A 25,155-nucleotide genomic window follows, 5' to 3' on the forward strand; every position below is an offset into this window, starting at 1 on the left:
ATCCAGTTTGTCATCCGTTTCGGGAAAGTAACTGTGCAACCAAATCACTCAGGTGCTTCGCTATATCACATTTGACATTGTATGTAAACTTGAGTTAATTTTCACACAAAAAATCATACAATGATGGAAAGACCTGTGTGTTGTCCTTGTTAATGCAGACAGAGAAGAGCTCCAACTTCTTAAAGCATAGCCTCAATTTTGTCCCGCACATTAACTATAGTTGGAGAGTCCCTGATTCAGATCATTCAGGGTGAGGGGAATAAACATCACTCAGATACGCCAGTCGTGTGAGAAACTCGTCATCATGCAAGCGGTCAGACAAGTGAATATTATGGTCAGTAAAGAATTTTAAGCTCGTTTTTCAATTTAAAAAAAAAAGTGTCAATACTTTGCCCCTTGATAACCAGCATACTTCTTCTGTATGTTGTAAAAGCGTTACATGGTCGCTGCCCATATCATTGCATAGTGCAGAAAATACACGAGAGTCCAGGGGCCTTGCTTTAACCTCTTGCTTCTACCTGGCACGCAGACGTCCCGTCTAGAGCTCTGGAAATGCAAATGCGCTAGGCTAAATGCTAATAGTATTAGTTAAAACTCAAACGTTCATTAAAATACACATGCAGGGTATTGAATTAAAGCCACACTCGTTGTGAATCCAGGCAACAAGTCAGATTTCTAAAATGTTTTACGGCGAAAACATAGCACATATTTATGTCAAACCACCACTGCAGACATAGCTCATTAGCATAGCCAAGTAGGAAAAAATATGCAATCAACAAACGCAGGATTAAAAAAAAATCATTTCACTAACCTTTTTGAAATCTTCATCAGATGACAGTAATATAACATGTTACACAGTACATTCATTTTTTTTCAATAATCTGCAATTATATATCCATAAATCTCTGTTTACAATGATGCATCGTTCAAAAAATGCTACTAAAATGTCAGGAGAAATGAAATAGCTCCGGCAGATAACGTCAGCTAACAAGGAATACACATCATAAACTTTGACTAAATATGCATGTTTTACATATGTATAGGAAGATACACTTCTTCTAAATGCAATCGCTGTGTTACATTTATTTTTAACGTTACAGTTTGCGTTTACTAGGCTATACTAGGAGTCGGCGCTCCAAATGTATCATTATGCCTCTATCTTGGAGTCGACAGAAACCCAAAATTAACACAAATATTCCCTTACCTTTGTTGTTCTTCCATCAAAAGACCTGGAAGGGATTATACTTACCAAAACAGCGTTTAGTTTTCAAGTCTGCGTCTTTCGGTTCTCAAAATAGCCACTTTTCGGTTGAAATGTAGGCAAAATTCAAGTGGATGCGCACCAAAACGTCGAAATTATATATATGTCGAGTAAACTTGTCAAACTATGTTCATAATTAAGCTTTAACATGTTATAAAGGTGTACAGCAATTGTGAGGACGAAGCGAAACACACACATCTTGTAATTGATCCTGAAGAAAGAGAGCGGGAGCAGAGCGCGCATAAACGTACACTTTTTTTTCGCGTGACCGAGACCTTTCGGCACGCTCAACGTCTCGTGAGCGCGCGATTGTCACAATGAGAAGCCCCATTGAAAGCAGGCTTCGCGCTGAACACGTAGGAACTGTTCCCAGAGCGGTAGTTGTTTGGGAAGGCGTTTAAGATGACGTCAAAGTTGGGCCAACTTTTTCCATGATGAGAGATTTTGGGAGAATGCATGCCCTGAGACTTCTGCTTTACATAGAGACAAAATTTAAACGGTTTTAGAAGCTTTAGAGTTTTCTATTCGATAATATGTTTTATATGCATATATTAGCAACTTTTGACAAAACTTTATCCTGTTTTATATGGGTACCCAATTTCTCCAGAAGTGGCAGTAAACAGGGCTAGGCTTAAGAGGTTAACAAAGTTAACCATTTTCACTGTAGCGTCCAAAACGTCTTTCAAGCTGTCAGGCATTCCCTTGGCAGCAAGAGCCTCTTGGTGGATGCTGCAGTGTACCCAAGTGGCATCGGGAGCAACTGCTTGCACGTGCGTTACCACTCCCCTGTCATGGCTTTTGCGCCATATGTACAGATACCAACATGAGCAGCAGCTACATACGGAACGTTAGTGGAATTTCCATGAGAGAGTAAAGGTTAATGTGATTGGATGTTAATTATTTCACTAGGCTACCTTTATTTAATATTGTGTTGTTTAGCGTAACAGAAGATGGTTTAATTTTATTTTGGCATTGAAATGAGGCTACACAGGCGAGGGGGGGAGAGAAAAAACCTCACCCAAATGTATAGCCCCATTGGAAAATATAAATTGACTGTTTGAAAAGGTGAAGGGGAAAAAATGATTTTTATTTTAGTTAAAATGTGAGTCACAGTTATTTTGCGTACCCCCGGCGGCATTGCGTGTACATACCCCAGTTTGGGAATACCTGCTCTACACTATACTAGCTTATTTTGTCACAAACTGAAATTAGGTGAACTAAGAGTTTTAGCAACCAGGAAATGGCGGAGCAATTTCTGCATACGCCAAGCTACTTAGTTGCACTATCAGGGTAAAGCAATGTGTTCTACTCCTTTCCATCAGAACCCTGGGCTTTTGCATCTTTGTGGACAGAGGTCAGCTCAGCTGCTCCATTTATGTTGAACAAACATTGAAGTAGGTGTGCATTCATTAGTGCACGTTGTAGAAAACTGTAGCAGAATGTTATGCAGCTGAAAACCTTTTGCAACAAAGTTTCAAAAGTTCAGTTTAATCCCTCCCAGTTTGGTTCCAAGTTAATACACCACAGTATTGGCAGTGTTTTAATAACCTGCTTTTGGATGTTAGATGGCTTTATTTTTGTGACTGTGCACCGTAAGATTTGAAGGCTCTCCGGGACAGCCTTTAACTGTGTGTGTGTGTGTGTGTGTGTGTGTGTGTGTGTGTGTGTGTGTGTGGGGGGGGGGGGACAGGGGTGAGGACGAAGACTCTGAAGACTCCGTAACAGGGACTAAGGTGAAGGTAAAGTACGGTCGAGGGAAGACCCAAAAGATCTACGAGGCCAATATCAAGAAGGCAGAGAACGATGATGGAGGAGATGTCCTCTACCTAGTTCACTACTACGGCTGGAACGTCAGGTAACCCACGGACACATACCTCCATTTTCACCCACCTGAAAGAGTTGATAGGGATTTTATGATTCACTGTCTTGATCACGGCAGTATTTTCAGTATTACTTTTCCACCTTTATCTGTTTTTGAAGTGACTGACTTTCAATGTAATATTTTGCTAGTATGTTTATTGTATGTGGTTAGAGCGTTGGACTAGTAACCGGAAGGTTGCAAGTTCAAACCTCCGAGCTGACAAGGTACAAATCGTTCTGCCCCTGAACAGGCAGTTAACCCACTGTTCCTAGGCCGTCATTGAAAATAAGAATTGTATAATCTGAGAGATGAGTGGGTCTAGCTATAGGGTTAATGGCTTAATTTCCCCTCTAGGTATGATGAGTGGGTCTAGCTATATAGGGTTAATGGCTTGATTTCCCCTCTAGGTATGATGAGTGGGTCTAGCTATATAGGGTTAATGGCTTAATTTCCCCTCTAGGTATGATGAGTGGGTCTAGCTATAGGGTTAATGGCTTAATTTCCCCTCTAGGTATGATGAGTGGGTCTAGTTATATAGGGTTAATGGTTTGATTTCCCCTCTAGGTATGATGAGTGGGTCTAGCTATAGGGTTAATGGCTTAATTCCCCCCTCTAGGTATGATGAGTGGGTCTAGCTATATAGGGTTAATGGTTTGATTTCCCCTCTAGGTATGATGAGTGGGTCTAGCTATAGGGTTAATGGCTTAATTCTCCCCTCTAGGTATGATGAGTGGGTCTAGCTATATAGGGTTAATGGCTTAATTTCCCCTTAGGATTTCCCCTCTAGGTATGATGAGTGGGTCTAGCTATATAGGGTTAATGGCTTAATTTCCCCTCTAGGTATGATGAGTGGGTCTAGCTATAGGGTTAATGGCTTAATTTCCCCTCTAGGTATGATGAGTGGGTCTAGCTATATAGGGTTAATGGCTTGATTTCCCCTCTAGGTATGATGAGTGGGTCTAGCTATATAGGGTTAATGGCTTAATTTCCCCTCTAGGTATGATGAGTGGGTCTAGCTATAGGGTTAATGGCTTAATTTCCCCTCTAGGTATGATGAGTGGGTCTAGCTATAGGGTTAATGGCTTAATTTCCCCTCTAGGTATGATGAGTGGGTCTAGCTATAGGGTTAATGGCTTAATTTCCCCTCTAGGTATGATGAGTGGGTCTAGGGTTAATGGCTTAATTTCCCCTCTAGGTATGATGAGTGGGTCTAGCTTCCCCTCTAGGTAGGGTTAATGGCTTAATTTTTCTAGGTATGATGAGTGGGTCTAGGTATGATGAGTGGGTATGATGAGCTATATAGGGTTAATGGCTTGATTTCCCCTCTAGGTATGATGAGTGGGTCTAGCTATATAGGGTTAATGGCTTAATTTCCCCTCTAGGTATGATGAGTGGGTCTAGCTATATAGGGTTAATGGCTTGATTTCCCCTCTAGGTATGATGAGTGGGTCTAGCTATATAGGGTTAATGGCTTGATTTCCCCTCTAGGTATGATGAGTGGGTCTAGCTATATAGGGTTAATGGCTTAATTTCCCCTCTAGGTATGATGAGTGGGTCTAGCTATAGGGTTAATGGCTTAATTTCCCCTCTAGGTATGATGAGTGGGTCTAGCTATAGGGTTAATGGCTTGATTTCCCCTCTAGGTATGATGAGTGGGTCTAGCTATATAGGGTTAATGGCTTGATTTCCCCTCTAGGTATGATGAGTGGGTCTAGCTATATAGGGTTAATGGCTTAATTTCCCCTCTAGGTATGATGAGTGGGTCTAGCTATAGGGTTAATGGCTTAATTTCCCCTCTAGGTATGATGAGTGGGTCTAGCTATAGGGTTAATGGCTTAATTTCCCCTCTAGGTATGATGAGTGGGTCTAGCTATAGGGTTAATGGCTTAATTTCCCCTCTAGGTATGATGAGTGGGTCTAGCTATATAGGGTTAATGGCTTAATTTCCCCTCTAGGTATGATGAGTGGGTCTAGCTATATAGGGTTAATGGCTTAATTTCCCCTCTAGGTATGATGAGTGGGTCTAGCTATAGGGTTAATGGCTTAATTTCCCCTCTAGGTATGATGAGTGGGTCTAGCTATAGGGTTAATGGCTTAATTTCCCCTCTAGGTATGATGAGTGGGTCTAGCTATAGGGTTAATGGCTTAATTTCCCCTCTAGGTATGATGAGTGGGTCTAGTTATATAGGGTTAATGGCTTAATTTCCCCTCTAGGTATGATGAGTGGGTCTAGCTATATAGGGTTAATGGCTTGATTTCCCCTCTAGGTATGATGAGTGGGTCTAGCTATAGGGTTAATGGCTTAATTCCCCCCTCTAGGTATGATGAGTGGGTCTAGCTATATAGGGTTAATGGCTTGATTTTCCCCTCTAGGTATGATGAGTGGGTCTAGCTATATAGGGTTAATGGCTTAATTTCCCCTCTAGGTATGATGAGTGGGTCTAGCTATATAGGGTTAATGGCTTGATTTCCCCTCTAGGTATGATGAGTGGGTCAAAGCAGACCGGATAATCTGGCCTGTCGACAAGGGCGGAACAAAAAAGAAACAGAAAAAGAAAGTGAAGAATAAAGAGGAAGGCGAGAAGGAGGATGACAAGCAGGGGAGGCTGTGTGGCTTGAAGCGAGGTCGCCCTCTTCTTAGAACCACCTCCGCCAGCGCCAACCGCAGCGTCTCCAAGACCCCCAGCAGTGAGGGGCGCTCCAGCAGCAAGAGCAAATCTGATATATCAGCCCTGCCCAACGGAGAGGGTAAGAGACCCGACACCTGTACTTAGGTACCAGCATGTAACATGACACCATGCATGGGTGCATCTTGAACCTTGGCTTCCTTTTCTCCTCCTCACTTTAATCTGCACCAATCATCAGTATTATGGAGAGGGTAAGACCGTGGGGCTCGTTCAGCAGGCTGCAATCTTATACAATGTTCAGACTGAAATGTATTATTATATAGAACTGATATCGTTGTCTGTCATGTAGAATAGTTAATCATGACAGCTCTATTGATTTGATTTGTCTGTCGGTCTGTGTAAACAGGTACCCCTCGCCGACGCACAAGAACAACCTCTGGGATGTATGACTCGGACAGGGATTCTACCTCCAATGGTAGGTCAACATGCCTCTAGATGCAGTATAGTCGCTAGTTTAATTAGGATAACTATGATAGTCCACATCTAAGAATGATTATAGGGTGTTTCTGGCCATGTGAGGCTGGTTTTACCAGATACCCGATTAAACTTAGTCCTGGACTATGAAGCCCTTTTCAGTGTAGATTGATTTTGAGTCCAGGACTACAATTAATCTGTCTGGGGAAACTGCAGAACACCCTTTGTGTTTGGGAAGTAATTGTTATTTTAAGGGTTGAAGCCTGGACTTTTGATGGATGCAAGCTAACCCTTGATGACTCCCCTCTCTACTTCTGGTAGAAGAATCGGGGAACTCGTCAGAGGACAGTGAGTCAGAGGATTCTCCTGAGAAGAAGCCTGCGTGGGCGGAGAGGACGGACCCCGCCACGGCCCGTAAGCAGGAGGAGGAGGAGGACCGGAGGGTGGAGAGAGGAAGAGCAGAGGCAGCAGCCGCCGCTGCAGCCCAGGTCGCAGCCCAGGACCAGCCCCCCAGCAGCCCTCAGGAGAAGGAGCAGCAGGAGGACACGCTCCCTGAGAGGAGGGAGCCGGAGAAGGCTGAGGAGCAGCCCCAGGTGCCCCCCATGACTCCTGAACCCGACAGAACTAAGGAGGAGGACCCCCCTACCCCGAAATCCCCCAGGTCTAAAGCAGCACGTAGAAGTAACGTTCGCGAGCCAGAGAGGAACCCCAACAACGACACTGGCTCTGAAACGCCCACCAAAACCACCATCACCACTCCCAACAACACTGAGACCGAGTCGTCTCCCTGCCCGCGCACCCTGAACAGGCAGGATGAGCCCATGGTGGTCCTTCATTGTCTTCCAGCTGAGCACATTCCCAGCATCCCCGACCTTCCCACCATGGACTCTGACACAGACTCAGCCACGGAGGAGGAGATCTGCAGGGAGGAGCGAGGTGTGGCCAAGCGTAAAGCCACTGAGCAGAGGACGCCGGACAAGAAGGTGCGTCTGGACAGGAGGGAAGAGACGACCAAGATGGCGTCGCCAGCCAGGCGGCCCGCTGACTCACCAGCCAGGCGGCCCGCTGACTCGCCAGAGTGGAGGCTGGAGGCGGGGGGACAGAGAGGCGAGGAGCGCCTGACGCCAGCAAAGGGTAAAACAGAGATGCCTGCCCTCACTCCGGAGGTGCAGTGTCAAGGTCTAGGAGAGGGGGGTGGAGCAGGCGGTCGACTCAGGTCGGAGCAGCTAGCCTCTGGGGTCGAGGAGGAGGTGATGCCCCAGATCGGCCCTGAGGCCCTGGTCTGTCACGAGGTGGATCTGGACGACCTGGATGAGAAGGACAAGACCTTAGCAGAAGACCTCCTAATGATGATGAGTCAAGGGAAGGTCCATGCTCCCCCTCCATCCAATGCCTCCTCCCACCAGACCCACAACAATCCTCCTCTGTCCTCGGGGGGCGCTGCTCCTCCACGGGTCTTCTCCCCCACCTCTGCCCCCAGCCCTGATGAGTCTCACAGCACCAAGAGTGAGAGCGACGTCCCGATCGAGGTGGACAGTGTAGCCGGGGAGTCTCAGGAAGGGCTTGGTGATAATGAGTCGGCCAACTCAAACTGTTTTGAAGCTAGCACCAGCTCCAGCAACTCCAGCATGTCACTTCAGGAGAGGGACACCAAGGACAGAGGTGGGTCACACAAAGAATGGCATATAATAGGCTATCTTAGGGATGTGACAAAGGGCAAATTTTTCTTAACATTGAAATTGCCTTAATTTTTTTATCTTTTTCATAATTGCAGAATATTGTCCTTTTGCGTATGGTCACAATGAAGTTCTATCTACCTCAGTCATAGGCTGAATCTCAAACCCAACACTTGACTCCTAAGCCCTTTTATCGAGTGGCCACTTATAGTTGTTTGATAGCGACCACTCAAGTCTGCAATGAGCATTGAGATGATGCGCACTCAACGTCAAACTGCCGCTTACCAATATCCAAAAAATCTATCTGCGAGCGTTGTCCTTCGACCTGTCTTGTGCATGACTCACTTGCTGTGAAACTGGGGCAGACAGACGCATATACTGATAGACAGTGAGAAAGTTGTAAAAAATAATAATAATTACATCTATTCCTGCTCGAAATGTGCAATTTATATCGGTCGCCAGTGATTTCATCAGCTGATTTAGGTTCTAACTTGTCTTCTGCTTGCTAGCTTCACTGACACGGGGATGGAATTTTAGCTAGATAACTATGGCTGTTGGGCACTGCACTGACAAACGGCGTGTAGTTATGATAGTTTGACAGCTTGCTGATGAAGTTGTAGACATGCTCCCAGCAGTCAGTCCATACTTCAGCATGCTTCCAAAGCACAGCCAGGCCGCAGTAGCCTTGGTACTGTACTGACTTGGGGCAGAGCAGGCTGTTTCGCTGCTGTCACAAATCGCTTGCATTTCTCTGCCATTTTTCCAACATGGAGACGAAGACTTGCGGCGTCCTTTATATCTGTGGCAAATAATTTGATGTATGCATATCTCCTAACGTTACAGCATTGTTGTGTTTAGGTATTTATAAAATAAATAAAAACATTTAAGATAGACCTGTTAATTGTCATTTTGTGAGAAACGGACAGTGATTTGGTCCTCTGAAATAAAAATTCTCAATATTCTCCCTTTCACAATCAGGTCAGAAAAGGTTGCTGGACTGCCATATGAGTTCTTCTGCAAAGAAGCAGAAGCGAAACCAGAAACGGCCAAGCACAACATCCAAAATTGATAAGAACGGAGCAGGTAAGTTTCATTGTTCAGTTCCATTAATGGCAGGTTGTTAACTCACCCCCAAAAAACGTGTCAATGTTTGAATCCTTCTTGGCAGTAATGTGATTTGTGGATTCAAATAAAGTATTTAAAATGTGTGTGACCACAGGGCACAGCAGTGACAGTGAGGACCTGGCTGTCATGGACACCTCTAGTAAGCTGACTCCAGTGAAACACTCCATGTCTAAAGGAACCCAGAAGCTGGTCTCTCCCAACAGTAAGGAGCTAGAGAAATATAAGCACAAAGACAAGCAGTCTTCCTTCCCCTCTCCTCGCACGTACAAGTGGACCTTCCAGCTCAGTAAGTTGAACTAACCACTTATCCCTAATCAGCTTATCACACTGATCACAGGTGTTGAGGATGAGGACTAACAACAGGGGCCGGTTTCCCAGACAGACTAAGCCCAGTGGTGGACTAAAAAAAACTTATTATGGCTAGGCTTAATCTGTGTCTGGGAAACTGGCCCTAGGAGTTTGGATTTTAGCCTTAATTTTGTGAATATTCTTAAATGTAATATTGTATTCAGTGTTCTAAATGAAATGGTTTTGAAAGCTGAATGGTCAAAGTGTGTGTTTTTATTTGTTCTGACCTTTTACAATAAGAACTTTTGTGTATCTGAGCAGATGAACTGGACAGCATGACAAGTGCTGAGAGGATTTCCTTCTTACAAGACAAACTACAGGATATAAGGAAGTATTACATGTCACTCAAGTCTGAAGTAGCCTCCATAGACAGGAGGCGGAAGAGGTTAAAGAAGAAGGAAAGAGAAGGTAGGATGGCTTTTCCTCCGTCATGTTCCAGAGCAAACTGCTTGAAAAGCTTTGTATTGTAATGCTTTACTTGGAATATTTCCTTAGTCTGTTTTTGGCACACATACAGCTGTCGAACGTAGTCTCCCTCCTACTATTGTCTATAGCTTTCATTGTAATGTTTTGCTTTGTTTCCATTGTCTCTTTGCTTACAATACTTTGTAGAGTATGAAAGACTGATACAGCTGTCTAACCTGGTCTCTCCTCCCTCCCAGTGTCCCACACCACAGCGTCAACGTCGTCCGGCTCGTCAGACACTGGGATGAGCCCCTCCTCTGCTTCTCCCACTCAGAACACTGTGGCTGTCGAGTGTAGGTGATGACACGCCTCCTCCCCCATGGCGTCCACCTTGCCCATCTCTGCCTGCCAGCCCAGCATCCCGCTGCCTCCCTGGAGACACAGGGTACATCTGAAATGGCACCCTATTCCCTATATAGGGAATATCTTTTGGCCAGAAGCCCATGTCAAATGAGCAGAGACCCTGGTCAAAAGTAGTCTGCTATATATGGCATAGGGGTGGCATTTGGGACGAACTCACGTACTGACACATAGGAGGAAGCGGCCTAAAGCACTCGACTGCCCCCCTGTCTCCTTTCACCCCTTTATCCTTTGTACCGTATCACGTCCACCACTCACGTCCTGCCTCGTAGTCATTTTAGTCCACCTATCGCAGTCGTCAGGAAATGGATTCCATGTGAGTTGAATGTAAAGGAAACTACAAACCCAAGATACTCCTAGCCAAACCCCGTCAGACTCTCCATCCTTGAACAGACCATGGCACTTTTCTCCTCCCGCTCTGTCAGAACCACAGAAACATATAACCTCCTCTGGTTCCCCAAATGGGGCCAATCTGGATGCAGTAATGAATCAATGATGTCCCAGACAGAACCAGACAAATGCAATGTATGTAACCTACAATGTAAAGGGTTCCTACCTATGTTAATAATGGTCACTTAACCAGCTGGACATGGTTTGCAAGAAGGTAAATTATGTTCATTTGCACCATCAGAACTGCCAAAGTACTAGTGTTACAGCAGAGTGCCCTATTTTGGAAAAATGTGAAATTCAATTGTGAAAGGGAATGTAGTTTACTGAAAACTGCAGCTGTTGTCTTCCACTATTGGAGTGTCAGCACAGATTAATTATGCAAACTATTTTTTAGTTCTTTTTAAGAAAAGGAATTTAAAAAAGAAAAGGTTTACAGTGGAACAAGAGAATGATTTCAGTGGACTAATTTCCTTTGCGAGTGTATTTTGCCGTTTTATATGTAATTGCAGAGTTTTTATTTTAGTATGGAAAATTTCAAAACTATATATCACAGCAGTGAAGTTATTTAATGAAAGATTTCTCGAACTGAAATTGTGTAAAATAGTCATGGTTTGCTTTGTTAAATATATTTATTCTGTTAGTGGAGACTTTTGTATTTTTTACAATATAGAGACATGAACCTTCCAGTTTGGACAATGGGAAAGTATATTGAAATAATGTAATGTGCTCATCTAAAAGCAGACTTTGCATTTCAATTGGGGAGCTACTATGCAGTAGATACACTGTGTACAAAACATTAGGTGACATTAGATACACTGTGTACAAAACACCTTCCTAATGTTGAGTTGCACCCCTTTGCCCGGGAAACTGTTGTGAAAAACCCAGCAGCATTGCAGTTCTTGACACACACTACCATACCCTGTTCAAAGGCACTTAACTCTTTTTGTCTTGCCCATACACAATCCATGTCTCTTTTAAGGCTTAACGATCCTTATTTAAAAACCTCTCAATTGGTGATATCAATAAGGGATCATGGTGTTCATCTGGTCAGTCTATCATGGAAAGAGCAGGTGTTCCTAATGTTTTGTACACTGAGTTTGTTTTCCCCCATTTCCAATAGAGCCCACTACTTTCCCTAGATGTTTTTTTGGGAACACCATCATTTGATGGCCTTCACTTTTTCACTTTGTTTCTTGGTACTTGTATTTTATTTAAAACATCTTATTTTCAACATGAGTTCTGACCAATTAAAAGTTGCATAAGAAGCATGTATGTTAAGCCTGGGGGTTTCCTATGATTTGTTTCTTTTGTACATATTGTCCAAAACCATGTATTTGAAAAATACATTTTACAAACTGTAAAGGATGATTTATTATTTTTAACCTCCATCTTTGTACCAGTACATTAAAACCTTTATTTTTCTGTCTAGTTGGTAGAAACGTTAGCACACAGTGTATATATTGAACCCCATAGAAGAGAATGGAAGCATTCAGAACATTTTAAAATGTTTGTTTGACTTGATTTCATTGAAAAAATGTACTTCTTAAAATCGAAGTTGATCTAGGGATTCCTAGATGAAGGTATTACGATTCCCTGAGCAAAGCCATTGTATCTTTGTAAAATAAGAAGAGCTCTCCATTTCTAATAAAAGTTTTAAATATTTCCCTTGTGCAATACTGGTCATTGACGAGAGAAATCTGTCTCCGGGGATTGTCCTGCAGCCACCTCTGCTAAACTCTTACTGTTTTTTTACATTTTCTGGAGAAATATCTGTACGTAAACATTGATGAGCAGTACTCATCTTATTTTACCTGAGATGCATTTACAGTCAGTCTGACCAATCACATCTAATCCGATTGGTCAAAATATCAATTAGTGAAAATTATCAGAGCAGAGTGCCTGGAAGTAGCCCTCAACTGTGGTATATTGGCCAAATACCACAAACCCGAGGTGCCTTTATTTTAAACTGGTTACCAACACAAATCGAACAGTAAGGTTGAGTCATTCATACCTATGGTATATTGTCTGATACACAAATGCTGTGTAAACCAATCAGAACCCAAACTACCCGGTTTATGATCTTCAACCTCTGGTTATGCATCTCTAGGCCAATGACCTTCAAGTGAGGACAGTTGTCATTATTACCATCTTGGCTGCAGTGACAATCCATTACCAACAGAAAGCAGTGATTAAGGTCAAACAGGACATTATACAATGGGTAATTTAGCAGTATGCCAATGTACAATTTAGTTTAATGAATGGTGCAGAAACATTATCATAGTATAAAGGAGACAAACTAATACCCAGGATTGTCATTACCTTATTCAACAGACTTTAATAAAAACAAAAGTAGCTATTTTATTTTTATCTCATGTTCTGCCTGGATAACAACTCAACATGATCTCATACATCATGATCAGGCTTTTCTGGATAAAAGTGTCCAAGCAGTCATCAGCCCCAGCCTAAGAAGTAGAGGAGGTAGACAAGGACAAGTTTGTGGCTGGTGTTAGCCATCCACTGATTCACATTGAGTTGGGACCAGACTGGATGGGCGACTCCTGGCGTGTAAAGGGCAGAATTTGGTCTACCGTGGTCCCATTAAGCCTGCTTTCTGAGCCAGGGCTTCGTTCTGCTGGATGTGGTACTCCTGGAAGCGCATGGAGATGCGTTGGGTCATCTTTAGGTACTTCTGAAGGCAGCTCTCCGAGCAGGTGGACTGAGGTGGAAACAATGACACAATCACACCTCTCCAAATATTGCTGTACCACCGCAAAGGCTTCTACTCTAAAGAAGCTAACCTGGTACAATGTGAAATTTGACAACATACAGGAACATTCAGTGACAACATTTTGTTGATAAGCAATGATGCAACATTGTGTCCTATTTGACCCATTACTTAACATTGTCCCCAGGCTCGATTGCTAGAGAGAACCTTCTGATGGATGAGATTACCTACTACAGAGCCTCGAATGACGGGACAGTATTTGGAAATATGGCCTACTACTCAAGTAATAAGTACGAGGTCGTGTTCCCCTGCTCAGATCTTGCATGCATCAACCAATTGTTGTGTGCCAAGTCATCGACTGTGCAGTCTGCTACCTGCACATGTTCGTCCACTCCAAAATAATTCCACAATACTACATACAGTGCAATTTGATGAATGGAAAGAGACATCTGCTACAAAGTTGAATGACATTGCAACCTGGTCTCATAGACTAGAAGTAACATAGTAAATGTAGATCCAGGACATTCAAATTAGGCACCAGATACAGTATGAAAGCCCCGCCTACTTCCTGGATCATGTTTGAATGGCCTTCAAGATATCATGATAATTTAAGACATGTAAAATATATATTTTTTGTGGTTTAATTTACTTCTACCCAATGCCTTCTATGATTGTTTACAAAAAGAAGACAATCATGAAAAGCTGATATAATTTAGGATATAATTTTGAATGCCATTCAAAATCAGCTTGGGACAAGATCCAGAAAGTTTGGTAACAGCACAAACATCATTCTGTTACCATTCTATTTTATAGTAAATGTGTTTTTGTACAGTTTTATTTGGAAATTGTTTTAAAAAGTAGTCATTGTGCATAGAGTTCTATGGTTTGTTTAACTTTGCAATCATTGGTTTTGTTTGACATACATTCTGCTACCGTGGAATTGCCCTATACATATGGATGTTGCTGAAACATGCGAGCTAGACCTAACCAAACCATATTGTTATAGCAATATGGTGTCCGACAGCAGTCGATGATATGGTATGCAACCATTGGTTGATGCATGCAACATCTGAGCAGGGGAACGCGACTCTAATGCGGTTAGCTCATACATAAAATACCTATCCAGGCGTTATAAGATCTGACATGCATCAGCAACGTGTGAGCGGAGGAACATCACCGGAGTCTTGAAGACATGCAGGAAATCAACCTACCTCCTCTGACTTGACTTCTCTTGTGGTAAAATCCTTCACACAGTCCATGAAGCAGTTCTCGGTGAGTTTGTTGTAGGTGCCAAGAAATTCTTTAAACTGTGAACACATACATATTAAACCGATAAAAACACACCTTATGGAACAGAGGGGACTGTGAAAAGAGAGAGACACACGATAACATAATCATTATACACGCACACCACAGGAGGTTGGAGGCACCTTAATTGGGGAGAATGAGCTCGTGTTAATGACTGGAGCAGAATTAGTGGAATGGTATCAAATACATCAAACACATTTTTTCATCCGTTTAATGCCATCCGCTCTGTTCCAGCCATTATGTGCCGTCCTTGTTACAAAACCTAGGAGGCCGGTCGGCCTCACCCCCTTCCATAGACATAAACGTCCCTTTTCAGGACCCTCTCTCTCAAAGATAATTCGCAACAATCCAAATAACTTCACAGATCTTCATTGTAAAGGGTTTAAACACGGTTCCCCAAGCTTGTTCAATGAACCATAAACAATTAATGACCATGCACCTGTGGAGTGGTCGTTAAGATACTAACAGCTTTATTAAGGTCACAGTTATGAAACTTAGGACACTAAAAGAGGCCTTTCTACTGACTCTGAAAAACACCAAAAGAAAAATACCCAGGGTATCTGCTCATCTACGTGAACGTGCCGTAGGCATGCTGCAAGGAGGCATTAAGACTGCAGATGTGGCCAGGGCAATAAATTGAGATGTCCGTACTGTGAATCTCCTAAGACAGCGCTACAGGGAGACAGGACGGACAGCTGATCGTCCTTGCAGTGGCAGACCACGTGTAACAACACCTGCACAGGATCGGTACATCCAAACATCTCACCTGTGGGACAGGTACAGGATGGCAACAACAACTGACCGAGTTACACCAGGAACGCGCAATCCCTCCATCAGTGCTCAGACTGTCCGCAATAGGCTGAGAGAAGCTGGACTGAGGGCTTGTAGGCCTGTTGTAAGGCAGGTCCTCACCAGACATCACAGGAAACAACGTCGCTATAGTCACAAACCCACAGTCGCTAGACAGGACTGGCAAAAAGTGCCCTTCACTTCACGGATTTGCGTTTATCGTCAAAGGAATGAGCGTTACACCGAGACCTGTACTCTGGAGCAGGATCGATTTGGAGGTGGAGGGTCCGTCATGGTCTGGGGCAGTGTGTCACAGCATCATCGGACTGAGCTTGTTGTCATTGCAGGCAATCTCAACACTGTGCGTTAAAGGGGAGACATCCTCCTCCCTCATGTGGTACCCTTCCTGCGGGCTCATCCTGACATGACCCTCCAGCATGACAATGCCACCAGCCATAGTGCTCGTTCTGTGCGTGGTTTCCTGCAAGACAGGAATGTCAGTGTTCTGCCATGGCCAGCGAAGAGCCCGGATCTCAATCCCATTGAGCACGTCTGGGACCTGTTGGAACGGAGGGTGAGGGCTAGGGCCCATTCCCCCCAGAAATGTCTGGGAACTTGCAGGTGCATCATAGGTACACTTGGTGGAAGAGTGGGGTAACATCTCACAGCAAGAACGGGCAAATCTGGTGCAGTCCATGAGGAGGAGATGCACGGCAGTACTTAATGCAGCTGGTGGCCACACCAGATACTGACTGTTACTTTTGACCACTTCCGGAGGACGTCCTCCAAACAATCAAAGCTTTTGCAGTATGAACTGACATGTTGTCCATCCAATAATAGATGTATGGTCAGAGAATGAACCTTGTGTGTTAAATTGGGATTGTGCCACAGAGCATTATAGGGGTTCTGTGTTGAGAAGTTTGTTGACATTGTTGAATAGAGATTAAGAGTGAGCATTTTTCAGACATTATTCAATTCAAATTCGTTTTTTAAATTACAGGAGATGGAGGAGGTATATTATAATCTTCTTCTTGGGTTTAGAAGTTAATTTTGTGTGTCCAGTTAGCAAGGTAAATGTAAATAAATTGCACTAACTTCAGTAGCTAGCTAGCTACCAGCGTGAGTGTGCAGTTTTCTCCGCCCGAACGGTAGAATGGTCAATGCTGCCGAAAACATTGTGGACTTTTTTGTTGAAGAACCCGTTTCATTATCTGGGGTACATGGACAAGGTGCAAATTAAAAGCGAGGGTCGACCTCTGCCTGAGATCAGTTTCATGACTGATGAAAAGGTGAGGGCACTCAATACCAACTGGTATCAAATGTATAGCTGGTTAACAGGGAGCCTATCATCAAGCCGCCTACAATTGCACGTTACGATGCTTTACATGCTTTTCTGGGATGTCGAAAACAATTCCGAATGATTTGATAGCTTCCATCACATAATCCATTAAAAGTTAGATTAGAGAGGTTGACGCAGCGCATTTTTTTCATGCACGCTCAAATAGGCTGTGCACTTTCCTCCGGTATTTATTTAGCAAAGATGATAACACAATCTAAAAAACAAAAACAAATGATAAATGTTGCAGCAGCCGAGGCTACACCCAATCTGACATGTTGTATGGGATGAAAACAAGACTATTTTCCCATCTGATCAACTGTAGGCTCCTAATAAGAGCTGCTACATACAGCCTATGCGCCCTGTCCATCTGGTCAAGGTAAACTAATTGGTAACGTTATGTATTTATAGTCCATTTGTGTCAGGAGAAAATGTGAATGTGATCAAATTTGGATTATATTCCAAATTTGGCTGGCTAGGCTGCCTATACGTTTTTAATCCAAAATTATTACCTGGAATGAATCAATCAACATAATAGTGATAGCAGATGTGAGTCATTAAAAAAAATGTACAAAGCCGACAGTTGCATAGGCCTGCATGATGCAAACATGCATAAAGAAAGCTCAGCCCTGTGAGTTCTATTGTCTATGTGTCTGGGTAGAGGAAATCCCCCTCCAAATCTAGTCGAAATATAATTTGTATGAACAAATACAAGGTAGCTGCAGTTTGAGGGGGTTTTCATTTTTTTTTTCAGGAGTTAAAGCGATGTGATTTGAATATGAAAAACGGGTCCCTTAATAGCCCATACACAACCTTTTTACAACGGATTGATCAGTCACACCTTATAGGGTCCAGAGTTTTCCTAGTTAGGTTACTATATAAGGAAAAACTCCAGGCCCCAGGGGGTAAGATTGCCCCACCGCTCTGGGACCTATGGTGCCACCAGTCTGCTTGCAGTTGTCAGTTATCGTCAGGTACGTCACCCCGCTCCTCCGCTCTCTCCACTGGCTTCCAGTTGAAGCTCGCATCCGCTACAAGACCATGGTGCTTGCCTACGGAGCTGTGAGGGGAACGGCACCTCAGTACCTCCAGGCTCTGATCAGGCCCTACACCCAAATAAGGGCACTGCGTTCATCCACCTCTGGCCTGCTCGCCTCCCTACCACTGAGGAAGTACAGTTCCCGCTCAGCTCAGTCAAAACTGTTCGCTGCTCTGGCTCCCCAATGGTGGAACAAACTCCCTCACGACGCCAGGACAGCGGAGTCAATCACCACCTTCCGGAGACACCTGAAACCCCACTTCTTTAAGGAATACCTAGGATAGGATAAAGTAATCCTTCTCACCCCCCCTCCCCCCCTTAAAATATTTAGATGCACTATTGTAAAGTGGTTGTTCCACTGGATGTCATAAGGTGAATGCACCAATTTGTAAGTTGCTCTGGATAAGAGCGTCTGCTAAATGACTTAAATGTAAATGTAAATGTAAGGTATGTGGATGATCAGGGCTTTATTCAGGAACATTTCTGGGGATACTTTGATGTAATAATAATAATAATAATATATGCCATTTAGCAGACGCTTTTATCCAAAGCGACTTACAGTCATGCGTGCATACATTCTACGTATGGGTGGTCCCGGGGGATCGAACCCACTACCCTGGCGTTACAAGCGCCATGCTCTACCAACTGAGCTACACAGGACCACACAGGATGTGTCAAGTGGGCAGTATGCGCAGTCTGTCTTTGACTTTATGAATTTTGAGATGTCGGAGTTTAACTTCATAGAGAAACTCGTCATCCAAACCTACAATGGCGCAGCTGTAACGGAATGTATCTGCTATTTGTATTTACAGCTAACTCCCCTCCTGTTCTCTGATTAAGAGGTGATGACTACTCCACTCCACTACCATTGTCAACTTTCTCCTGACATGAACAGAAGCCACAGCGTCTCATGTGCCCGCTCATCCACTGGCACGTTGAATGTTTCCCTTCCAAGCACTGCGAGTACCCCTATCACTTTTCTCTCATTACTGCATGTAGTCAATCACTTACACAATCACATTATTACACATCAACGATTTTACTCCTTGCTTGGACTAACTCATTCTTAGCTTTTGTCTAACTGTGTAGTGTCTTGTTATTGTTTTTTGTCCTGTCCTGCACTGATCAAGCCTCTGAACACCTCAACTCATGCCTCATACCCTCATTCAATCACTGCTGTGATCCCTTTCCAACACTGTTTAAGGAGCCCTCTCATCCCCCCTCCCCATAATACTGTACTAGAAATGTGTTTATTAAATGATTTAGGTTAAAATAATTCGTCTTTGATGACTTTGAAAAATACCGTGAGTCTCCCATCCTCCTCAATTTTTCAAGTCACCAGTCTCCACTGGGGTGCGAGTATCCTCAATTTACATACCTGTTTAACCTGGTCCGCTTCTGTCACCTGGATAGACATGGTGTTTCAAATGGACGATATTTCTGTTGGATTAAAGTTACACCCATGAATGTAATCGATTGATTGAATGACAGCCCTAGCCCTATCCATTGTTATGTAGCTATGATGTCCGTTCACTAGTTATAACTAGCTAGGAAAAGGGAGTACTGAATTACCAAGATAGCTACAGAGTATTAGTTGATTAGCTATATATGACACCTGACCATTAATTCATAACTGACCATTCCATAGCTAGCTACTACATAGTTTAAGCCTTGTGTTAGTTAGCTAGCTAGCTTAGTGGACAGCTAACGTTAAAATGTCCCTAACAGGCTAACTATATAGCGCAGTTCTGAAGGTCAAGTGAAGCATTTGAAGACATTACATATATTTTGATATCAAGTTGTGTGCACAAAATGCATAATAAATCACATTTTCTTTAACACAGCAAAAAAAAGTCATTCACCCACCCAGATTCCGAAGGACATGTGACGTTGTGAAAAGGGGACTGCAGTGGCTGCGGCACCAACAGTTTTGAGAGGCTTGAAAGGCCAGCTATTGGAAATTAAAAACAGTTTTTAAAACAAACAAATAATTCTAGGATAATATTAAATATTGTATACTTCGTGGGGATATGTATGGAACTCAAAGTCGAAAAGTAAATTGTCGAAAATAATAACCGAAATGTCAAATTAAGATGAATTTTGTGTCACTACATAAACACTCCGGTGTAACACGAGGTAATTAAAATATTCAGTACCTCATTATCATGTGGTTCGCTAGCCCACCTTTTATCTAATATAAATAATGGTCAATCAAATACTTTTAATTATTTAATATTTGATTAATATATGTTCTCTTTTGATGAATGTTTCCTCATCCATGAAGTCCCTATCATGCCCAGCAGATGATGGCGATATTTCTCGCGGAGAGAGGATTGGTCGTTGACCGGAAGTTGTTGTTGTCAGCAACAGTTGCTGTGTTTTCATATTTTCCATCGTTAGCTTAGCAGTTGTGAAGCTATTATGTATCGTTCGATTCTGACCTCGGGTTGCAACGAATTCAGTTTGTTCAAAATTACATAGGTCTAGCTAGCTACTTCCTACTGAGTTTTGTCGCGTTGTGCTTTCAACTGTTTAGAGGTGTTAGCCAGCTGTTTAGAGGTGTTAGAGGTGTTAGCCAGCTAACGTTAGTAGCTAGCTACTGTTAGCATAAAGTCGTCATTAAACAAGCGTGAAGCGGGATATTTGAATGTTCGACTTCCTAAGGAAAATGACGACAGTGGTTGTTTATTTATCTATATCAACTCCCACGGTTAGTAACAACTATGTTATGTGTAAAGCCTGATCGGGTCTGGTGTTGAGCATACTAGCTATCATACTCTACTCTGCTGCAGTGCTCGCTACTAGATAATCAACTGAGCGTCAGAGTCGATTAGATATGGCTCATACTCTTCTGAGCCGATCAAATGAACATCTGAACTTTGCAAGGAATATAAACCTTGACGAATCCACTTCAAGTTCTGATGCTGGAGACGTCTTGATTCGTGCAACAAAGATTCACTTTCCTGAGCGGAGCTATGACGGGCAGAGGGATTTGGGGTCGTTGTCCACCGTATCTAATAAAACAGACAATGTAAAGATAACAGTGAAGAAGTCCTCTCTTCTTGACGAGCCACCAAAGATCGAAAAGCAAAGACAAGCAAGGAAACAAGAGCACAGGCATGTGCCTCCTGCCCTGCAAGCAAACCTGCCATCAGTTTCACCCTCTGGTAGGCTTAGTAAACCCACACTTGCCAGTGAAACTGTTATTGTATTGCAGTTGTATATGCCATTGATTTCAGTCTGACCAACATTTTGCTCTTCCCATGTTGTCTTTTCCAGAGGGAACGAAAGCACGCAAAAAGAGTCCGATAAAAAGAGTCCCGCAAAACGAGTCCCAAGTAAGATCAAATCAAATGTATTTATATAGCCTTTCGTACATCAGCTGATATCTCAAAGTGCTGTACAGAAACCCAGCCTAAAACTCCAAACAGCAAGCAATGCAGGTGTAGAAGCACGGTGGCTAGGAAAAACTCCCTAGAAAGGCCGAAACCTAGAGAGGAACCAGGTTATGTGGGGTGGCCAGTCCTCTTCTGGCTGTGCCGGGTGGAGGTTATAACAGAACATGGCCAAGATGTTCAAATGTTCATAAATGACCAGCATGGTCGAATAATAATAAGGCTGAACAGTTGAAACTGGAGCAGCAGCACAGCCAGGTGGATTGGGGACAGCAAGGAGTCATCATGTCAGGTAGTCCTGGGGCATGGTCCTAGGGCTCAGGTCCTCTGAGAGAGAGAAAGAAAGAAAGAGAGAAGGAGAGAATTAGAGAACGCACACTTAGATTCACACAGGACACTGAATAGAACAGGGGAAGTACTCCAGATATAACAAACTAACCCTAGCCCCCTGACATATAAACTACTGCAGCATAAATACTGGAGGCTGAGACAGGAGTGGTCAGGAGACACTGTGGCCCCATCCGAGGACACCCCCGGACAGGGCCAAACAGGAAGGATATAACTCCACCCACTTTGCCAAAGCACAGCCCCCACACCACTAGAGGGATATCTTCAACCACCAACTTACCATCCTGAGACAAACCCCACAAAGATCTCCGCCATGGCACAACCCAAGGGGGGGGCGCCAACCCAGACAGGATGACCACATCAGTGAATCAACCCACTCAGGTGACGCACCCCTTCCAGGGACGGCATGAGAGGGTCCCAGCAAGCCAGTGACTCAGCCCCTGTAATAGTGTTAGACAGAGAATCCCAGTGGAATGAGGGGAACCGGCCAGGCAGAGACAGCAAGGGCGGTTCGTTGCTCCAGAGCCTGAGTCTTCAGTAAAGACTTAAAGGTTGAGACCAAGTTTGCGTCTCTGACATGGGTAGGCAGACCGTTCCATAAAAAGGGAGCTCTATAGGAGAAAGCCCTATAGGAGAAGATGTCTTCTAGCTTGTTCTTTTCTGAGAAGTGTGTGCCTCACAAGTATGTCACCCATTCTAATATAATACATTTTAAACTGGTGTCATTTCCAATTTCAGGTTCCTAGTATAGATGGAAAAGAAACTGTTCAACCTAAGGGCAGTGAGGATAAAGGCAAGTGTCCTTGGGCTAAACCTGTGATGTACTGGACAGCATGCTGTCATTGATTATCTACTGGCTACTTAATATACAGTGAGCTCCAAAAGTATTGGGTCAGTGATTCTGTTGTTTTGGCTCTGTACTCCAGCACTTTGGATTTGAAATGATACAATGACTGTGGTTAAAGTGCAGACTGTGATCTTTAATTTGAGAGTATTTGGAGATACTTTTATTTGAAATAAGAATAGAATATGTTTCTAAACAATTCTACATTAATGTGGATGCTACTATGATTACCAATAACCCGGAATGAATCATGAATAATGATGAGTGCGAAAGTTACAGAGATATTAATATCATAAATGCTAACCTCCCCTGTTATTGTAATAGTGAGAGGTTAGCTTGTCTTGGGGCTATGATATTTGTGCTTCTAACTTTCACACTCATCATTATTCAGGATTATCTGTAATCATGGTAGCATCCACATTCTATTATGTTATATTCTTGTTTACAATAAATAAAAACTCCAAATACCATTCATTTCTATTGGGCACAAAATAAAAGCAAATGCATCCAACAAGTTTGTAGAGTCACAAAGCTTGATGTAGTAATTGTGTGCTAGGAATATGGGACTTAAATACTAAACTATTGATTACTTTAATACATTTTCCCCAATACTTTTGGTCCCCTAAAATGGGGGAACAATGTACAAAAAGTGCTGTAATTTCTAAACGTTTCACCTAATATGGATGAAAATACCCTCAAATTAAAGCTGACAGTCTGCACCTCATAGTAATTGTATCATTTCAAATTCAAAGTGCTGGACTACAGAGGTAAACACGAACAATATTGTCACTGTCCCAATACTTTGTGAGTTCACCCTATGCCATTTTGTATCCTAACCCCACTCTTGGATTGTCCCTTAGACCATGATCTGCTAATATCCCGATATGCTGCTGGTGGCAAAGGGGCAATCTTGGCAGCTCTAAGACAGAGGTAAGCATGGCACAAAGCTGTAGGATGATTTTCACTTTTTACATGCCAGATGTATTTGTGTTTGTAATGTTTGTCTACATTGCAACACAGTTGTACATCCCAAATCTTTAGGTGTTAGTCATGAGGACTCCATTCGATACTGTTTTCCTCAGGTCCCAGACTGCCCCCTTGAGGCGAGAGGTGAAGGTGCAGTTACTGGAACAGCGGCCACCATCGAGCCAGGAGCCCCAGCCTGTTTCTGGCCTCTCAGTGTATACTGGAGCTGCCTCCACTGCAGCCGTGGTCACAGCTGCTGCCACAGCACCACTCATCAAGGTATTGTTGTAGCAGAGCAGTTATGTGTTATTTTTTTCTATGTCCTTCTGAGATTATGATGCCATCTGAGAAAGCTTTTGTAAATCCAAACCCGCCAAAGTCTACCTAAAATGCTTAGTGGACATAATGTGGGTGCCTAATGGATTGTTTCTGTCCTTCTCTCTTTCCAGGCTCAGAGTGACATGGAGGCATGTGTTTCCCAGGTGTGGGAGGGGCTACAGAGGCTGCTGGAGTCAGACAGGTACCCAGGCAGGGCTCAGGAGGCCAGAGAGGACAGAGCATCAGAGAGGGTGACCCAGCTGCAGGAGCAGCTCAATACCGTGACCCAGCAGAGACTACAGCACCTGGAGTGTATCCAGAGCCAACAGATGGAGCTGCAGGTACTGTAGGGAAGGAGGAGCACTGAGCCTTCACTTGAGTGCTCCAGGTAGTAATATTTTCCGCAATAAATTGCTGTCATTCTAATCGTTGCATGAAGTTATGTAAGAGTATATTTATGTGGACCCCTAAAGTTGTACACATCTTTATACAGTCCCAGAGTCTGAGTATGTCTGTAGTGTTTCAAGCAGTGTGGTGTTCGGTGTACTTCTTTTTCTATTGCATGTTTCATCACCACTATACTCAACTCTTTTTACTTTTAGTCATTCAATAATAGTTCTGACCACTTCATCCATGCCCTCTCATCCTCTCAGAACCGTCTCCTGGGCTCTGCTCTGAGTGTAGTGACTGGCCACGCCCCTGTGCCCTCACCCTCCATGCTGAACACTGGCCCTGCTGCCTCTGTACATCCAGACCCTCGGCTTCCTCAAGACCTTCCCGGTCACGTTCATATTACCCACCTTGATGCTGCAGACTCTTCCCCTGCTGTTCCAGCCACAGGTAGGGTGCTTCGTTTCCTGAGTCAGTTGCCTCATTGAAACAAATGATGAGAATGGCATTGAGATCTGTCATCAGAAAGTATTCACACCCCTTTACTTTTTTCCCCACATTTTGTTATGTTGTAGCCTGAATTGAAAATGTATTAAATGTAGATTATTTTTTTGTCACTGCCCTACACACAATACCCCATAATATAAAAGTGGATGTATGTTTTTTAAAATTATAACAAATTAATGGCAAATTGAAAGATTTAAATGTCTTGAGTTCAATAAATGTTCTACCCCTTTTTTATGGCAAGCCTAAATACATTTAGGAGTAAACATTTTCTTCATACGTTGCATGGACTCACTCTGTGTGCGAGCAGTGAATTTAATTTTCTTTTGCAAAAATGGAAGCATGTCATAACCATAAAAGTGTTAAGCAAATCAAAATAAATCACTGACAGTGTCATCACCAAAGCATCCCCACACCATCACACCACCTCCTCCATGCCTCACGGTGGGAACCACACATGCTTTTACCTACTCTGCATCTCACAAAGATCCGGCAGTTGGAAACAAAAACCTCAAATTTGTACTCATCAGTCCAAAGGACAGATTTCCACCGGTCTAATGTCCATTGCTTGTGTTTCTTGGCCCAAGCATGTTTCTTTTTCTTTTG

At 43.3% G+C, this 25,155-nt stretch overlaps 3 protein-coding genes and 1 long non-coding RNA gene across 7 annotated transcripts in view; 3 read left to right on the top strand and 1 right to left on the bottom strand.

Annotated features, from left to right (window-relative positions):
* arid4a (AT rich interactive domain 4A (RBP1-like)) overlaps positions 1 to 12,249 on the top strand; it is a 28,011-nt gene extending 15,762 nt beyond the window's left edge. For both annotated transcript variants that reach the window (XM_046307836.1, XM_046307837.1), the window contains exons 17-24: positions 2,952 to 3,116; positions 5,602 to 5,870; positions 6,156 to 6,224; positions 6,545 to 7,885; positions 8,878 to 8,982; positions 9,119 to 9,310; positions 9,634 to 9,780; positions 10,035 to 12,249. In XM_046307836.1, coding sequence (XP_046163792.1) covers positions 2,952 to 3,116; positions 5,602 to 5,870; positions 6,156 to 6,224; positions 6,545 to 7,885; positions 8,878 to 8,982; positions 9,119 to 9,310; positions 9,634 to 9,780; positions 10,035 to 10,138 — 2,392 coding nt within the window. In that variant the 3' untranslated portion in view covers positions 10,139 to 12,249. The remainder of the gene's footprint in view (positions 1 to 2,951; positions 3,117 to 5,601; positions 5,871 to 6,155; positions 6,225 to 6,544; positions 7,886 to 8,877; positions 8,983 to 9,118; positions 9,311 to 9,633; positions 9,781 to 10,034) is intronic.
* Positions 3,486 to 4,699, top strand: LOC124001214. Its single transcript, XR_006832750.1, has 3 exons — positions 3,486 to 3,529; positions 3,910 to 4,272; positions 4,664 to 4,699. It is a non-coding gene; the product is annotated as an uncharacterized LOC124001214 (long non-coding RNA).
* A 557-nt stretch (positions 12,250 to 12,806) lies between the features above and the next one.
* timm9 (translocase of inner mitochondrial membrane 9 homolog) lies at positions 12,807 to 19,882 on the bottom strand. The gene is made up of 4 exons (XM_046307839.1): positions 19,651 to 19,882; positions 19,163 to 19,224; positions 14,524 to 14,619; positions 12,807 to 13,303 (listed from the first exon to the last, which is right to left on the bottom strand). The coding sequence occupies exons 2-4, from the start codon at positions 19,199 to 19,201 to the stop codon at positions 13,172 to 13,174; spliced, it is 267 nt and encodes an 88-aa protein (XP_046163795.1). The 5' UTR covers positions 19,202 to 19,224; positions 19,651 to 19,882; the 3' UTR covers positions 12,807 to 13,171.
* Positions 19,883 to 19,945: 63 nt separating this feature from the next.
* Positions 19,946 to 25,155, top strand: part of kiaa0586 (KIAA0586 ortholog) — a 126,992-nt gene continuing 121,782 nt past the window's right edge. For all 3 annotated transcript variants that reach the window (XM_046307833.1, XM_046307835.1, XM_046307834.1), the window contains exons 1-7: positions 19,946 to 20,951; positions 21,064 to 21,122; positions 22,266 to 22,320; positions 23,232 to 23,301; positions 23,454 to 23,616; positions 23,787 to 23,996; positions 24,309 to 24,495. In XM_046307833.1, the coding sequence (XP_046163789.1) occupies positions 20,621 to 20,951; positions 21,064 to 21,122; positions 22,266 to 22,320; positions 23,232 to 23,301; positions 23,454 to 23,616; positions 23,787 to 23,996; positions 24,309 to 24,495 (1,075 nt within the window). In that variant the 5' untranslated portion in view covers positions 19,946 to 20,620. The remainder of the gene's footprint in view (positions 20,952 to 21,063; positions 21,123 to 22,265; positions 22,321 to 23,231; positions 23,302 to 23,453; positions 23,617 to 23,786; positions 23,997 to 24,308; positions 24,496 to 25,155) is intronic.

This window comes from Oncorhynchus gorbuscha, linkage group LG17 (genome assembly GCF_021184085.1).
Source record: "Oncorhynchus gorbuscha isolate QuinsamMale2020 ecotype Even-year linkage group LG17, OgorEven_v1.0, whole genome shotgun sequence".
In the NCBI taxonomy this organism is placed as follows: Eukaryota; Metazoa; Chordata; class Actinopteri; order Salmoniformes; family Salmonidae; genus Oncorhynchus; species Oncorhynchus gorbuscha.

Coding starts and splice junctions, on each gene's coding strand:
- timm9 (XM_046307839.1), bottom strand. CDS start 19,201: ATGTCTATCCAGGTGACAGAAGCGGACCAGGTTAAACAG. Junction 14,620..19,162: donor AAGCGGACCAGGTTAAACAG/GTATGTAAATTG, acceptor ATGTGTTCACAG/TTTAAAGAATTTCTTGGCAC. Junction 13,304..14,523: donor GAGAAGTCAAGTCAGAGGAG/GTAGGTTGATTT, acceptor TTTCCACCTCAG/TCCACCTGCTCGGAGAGCTG.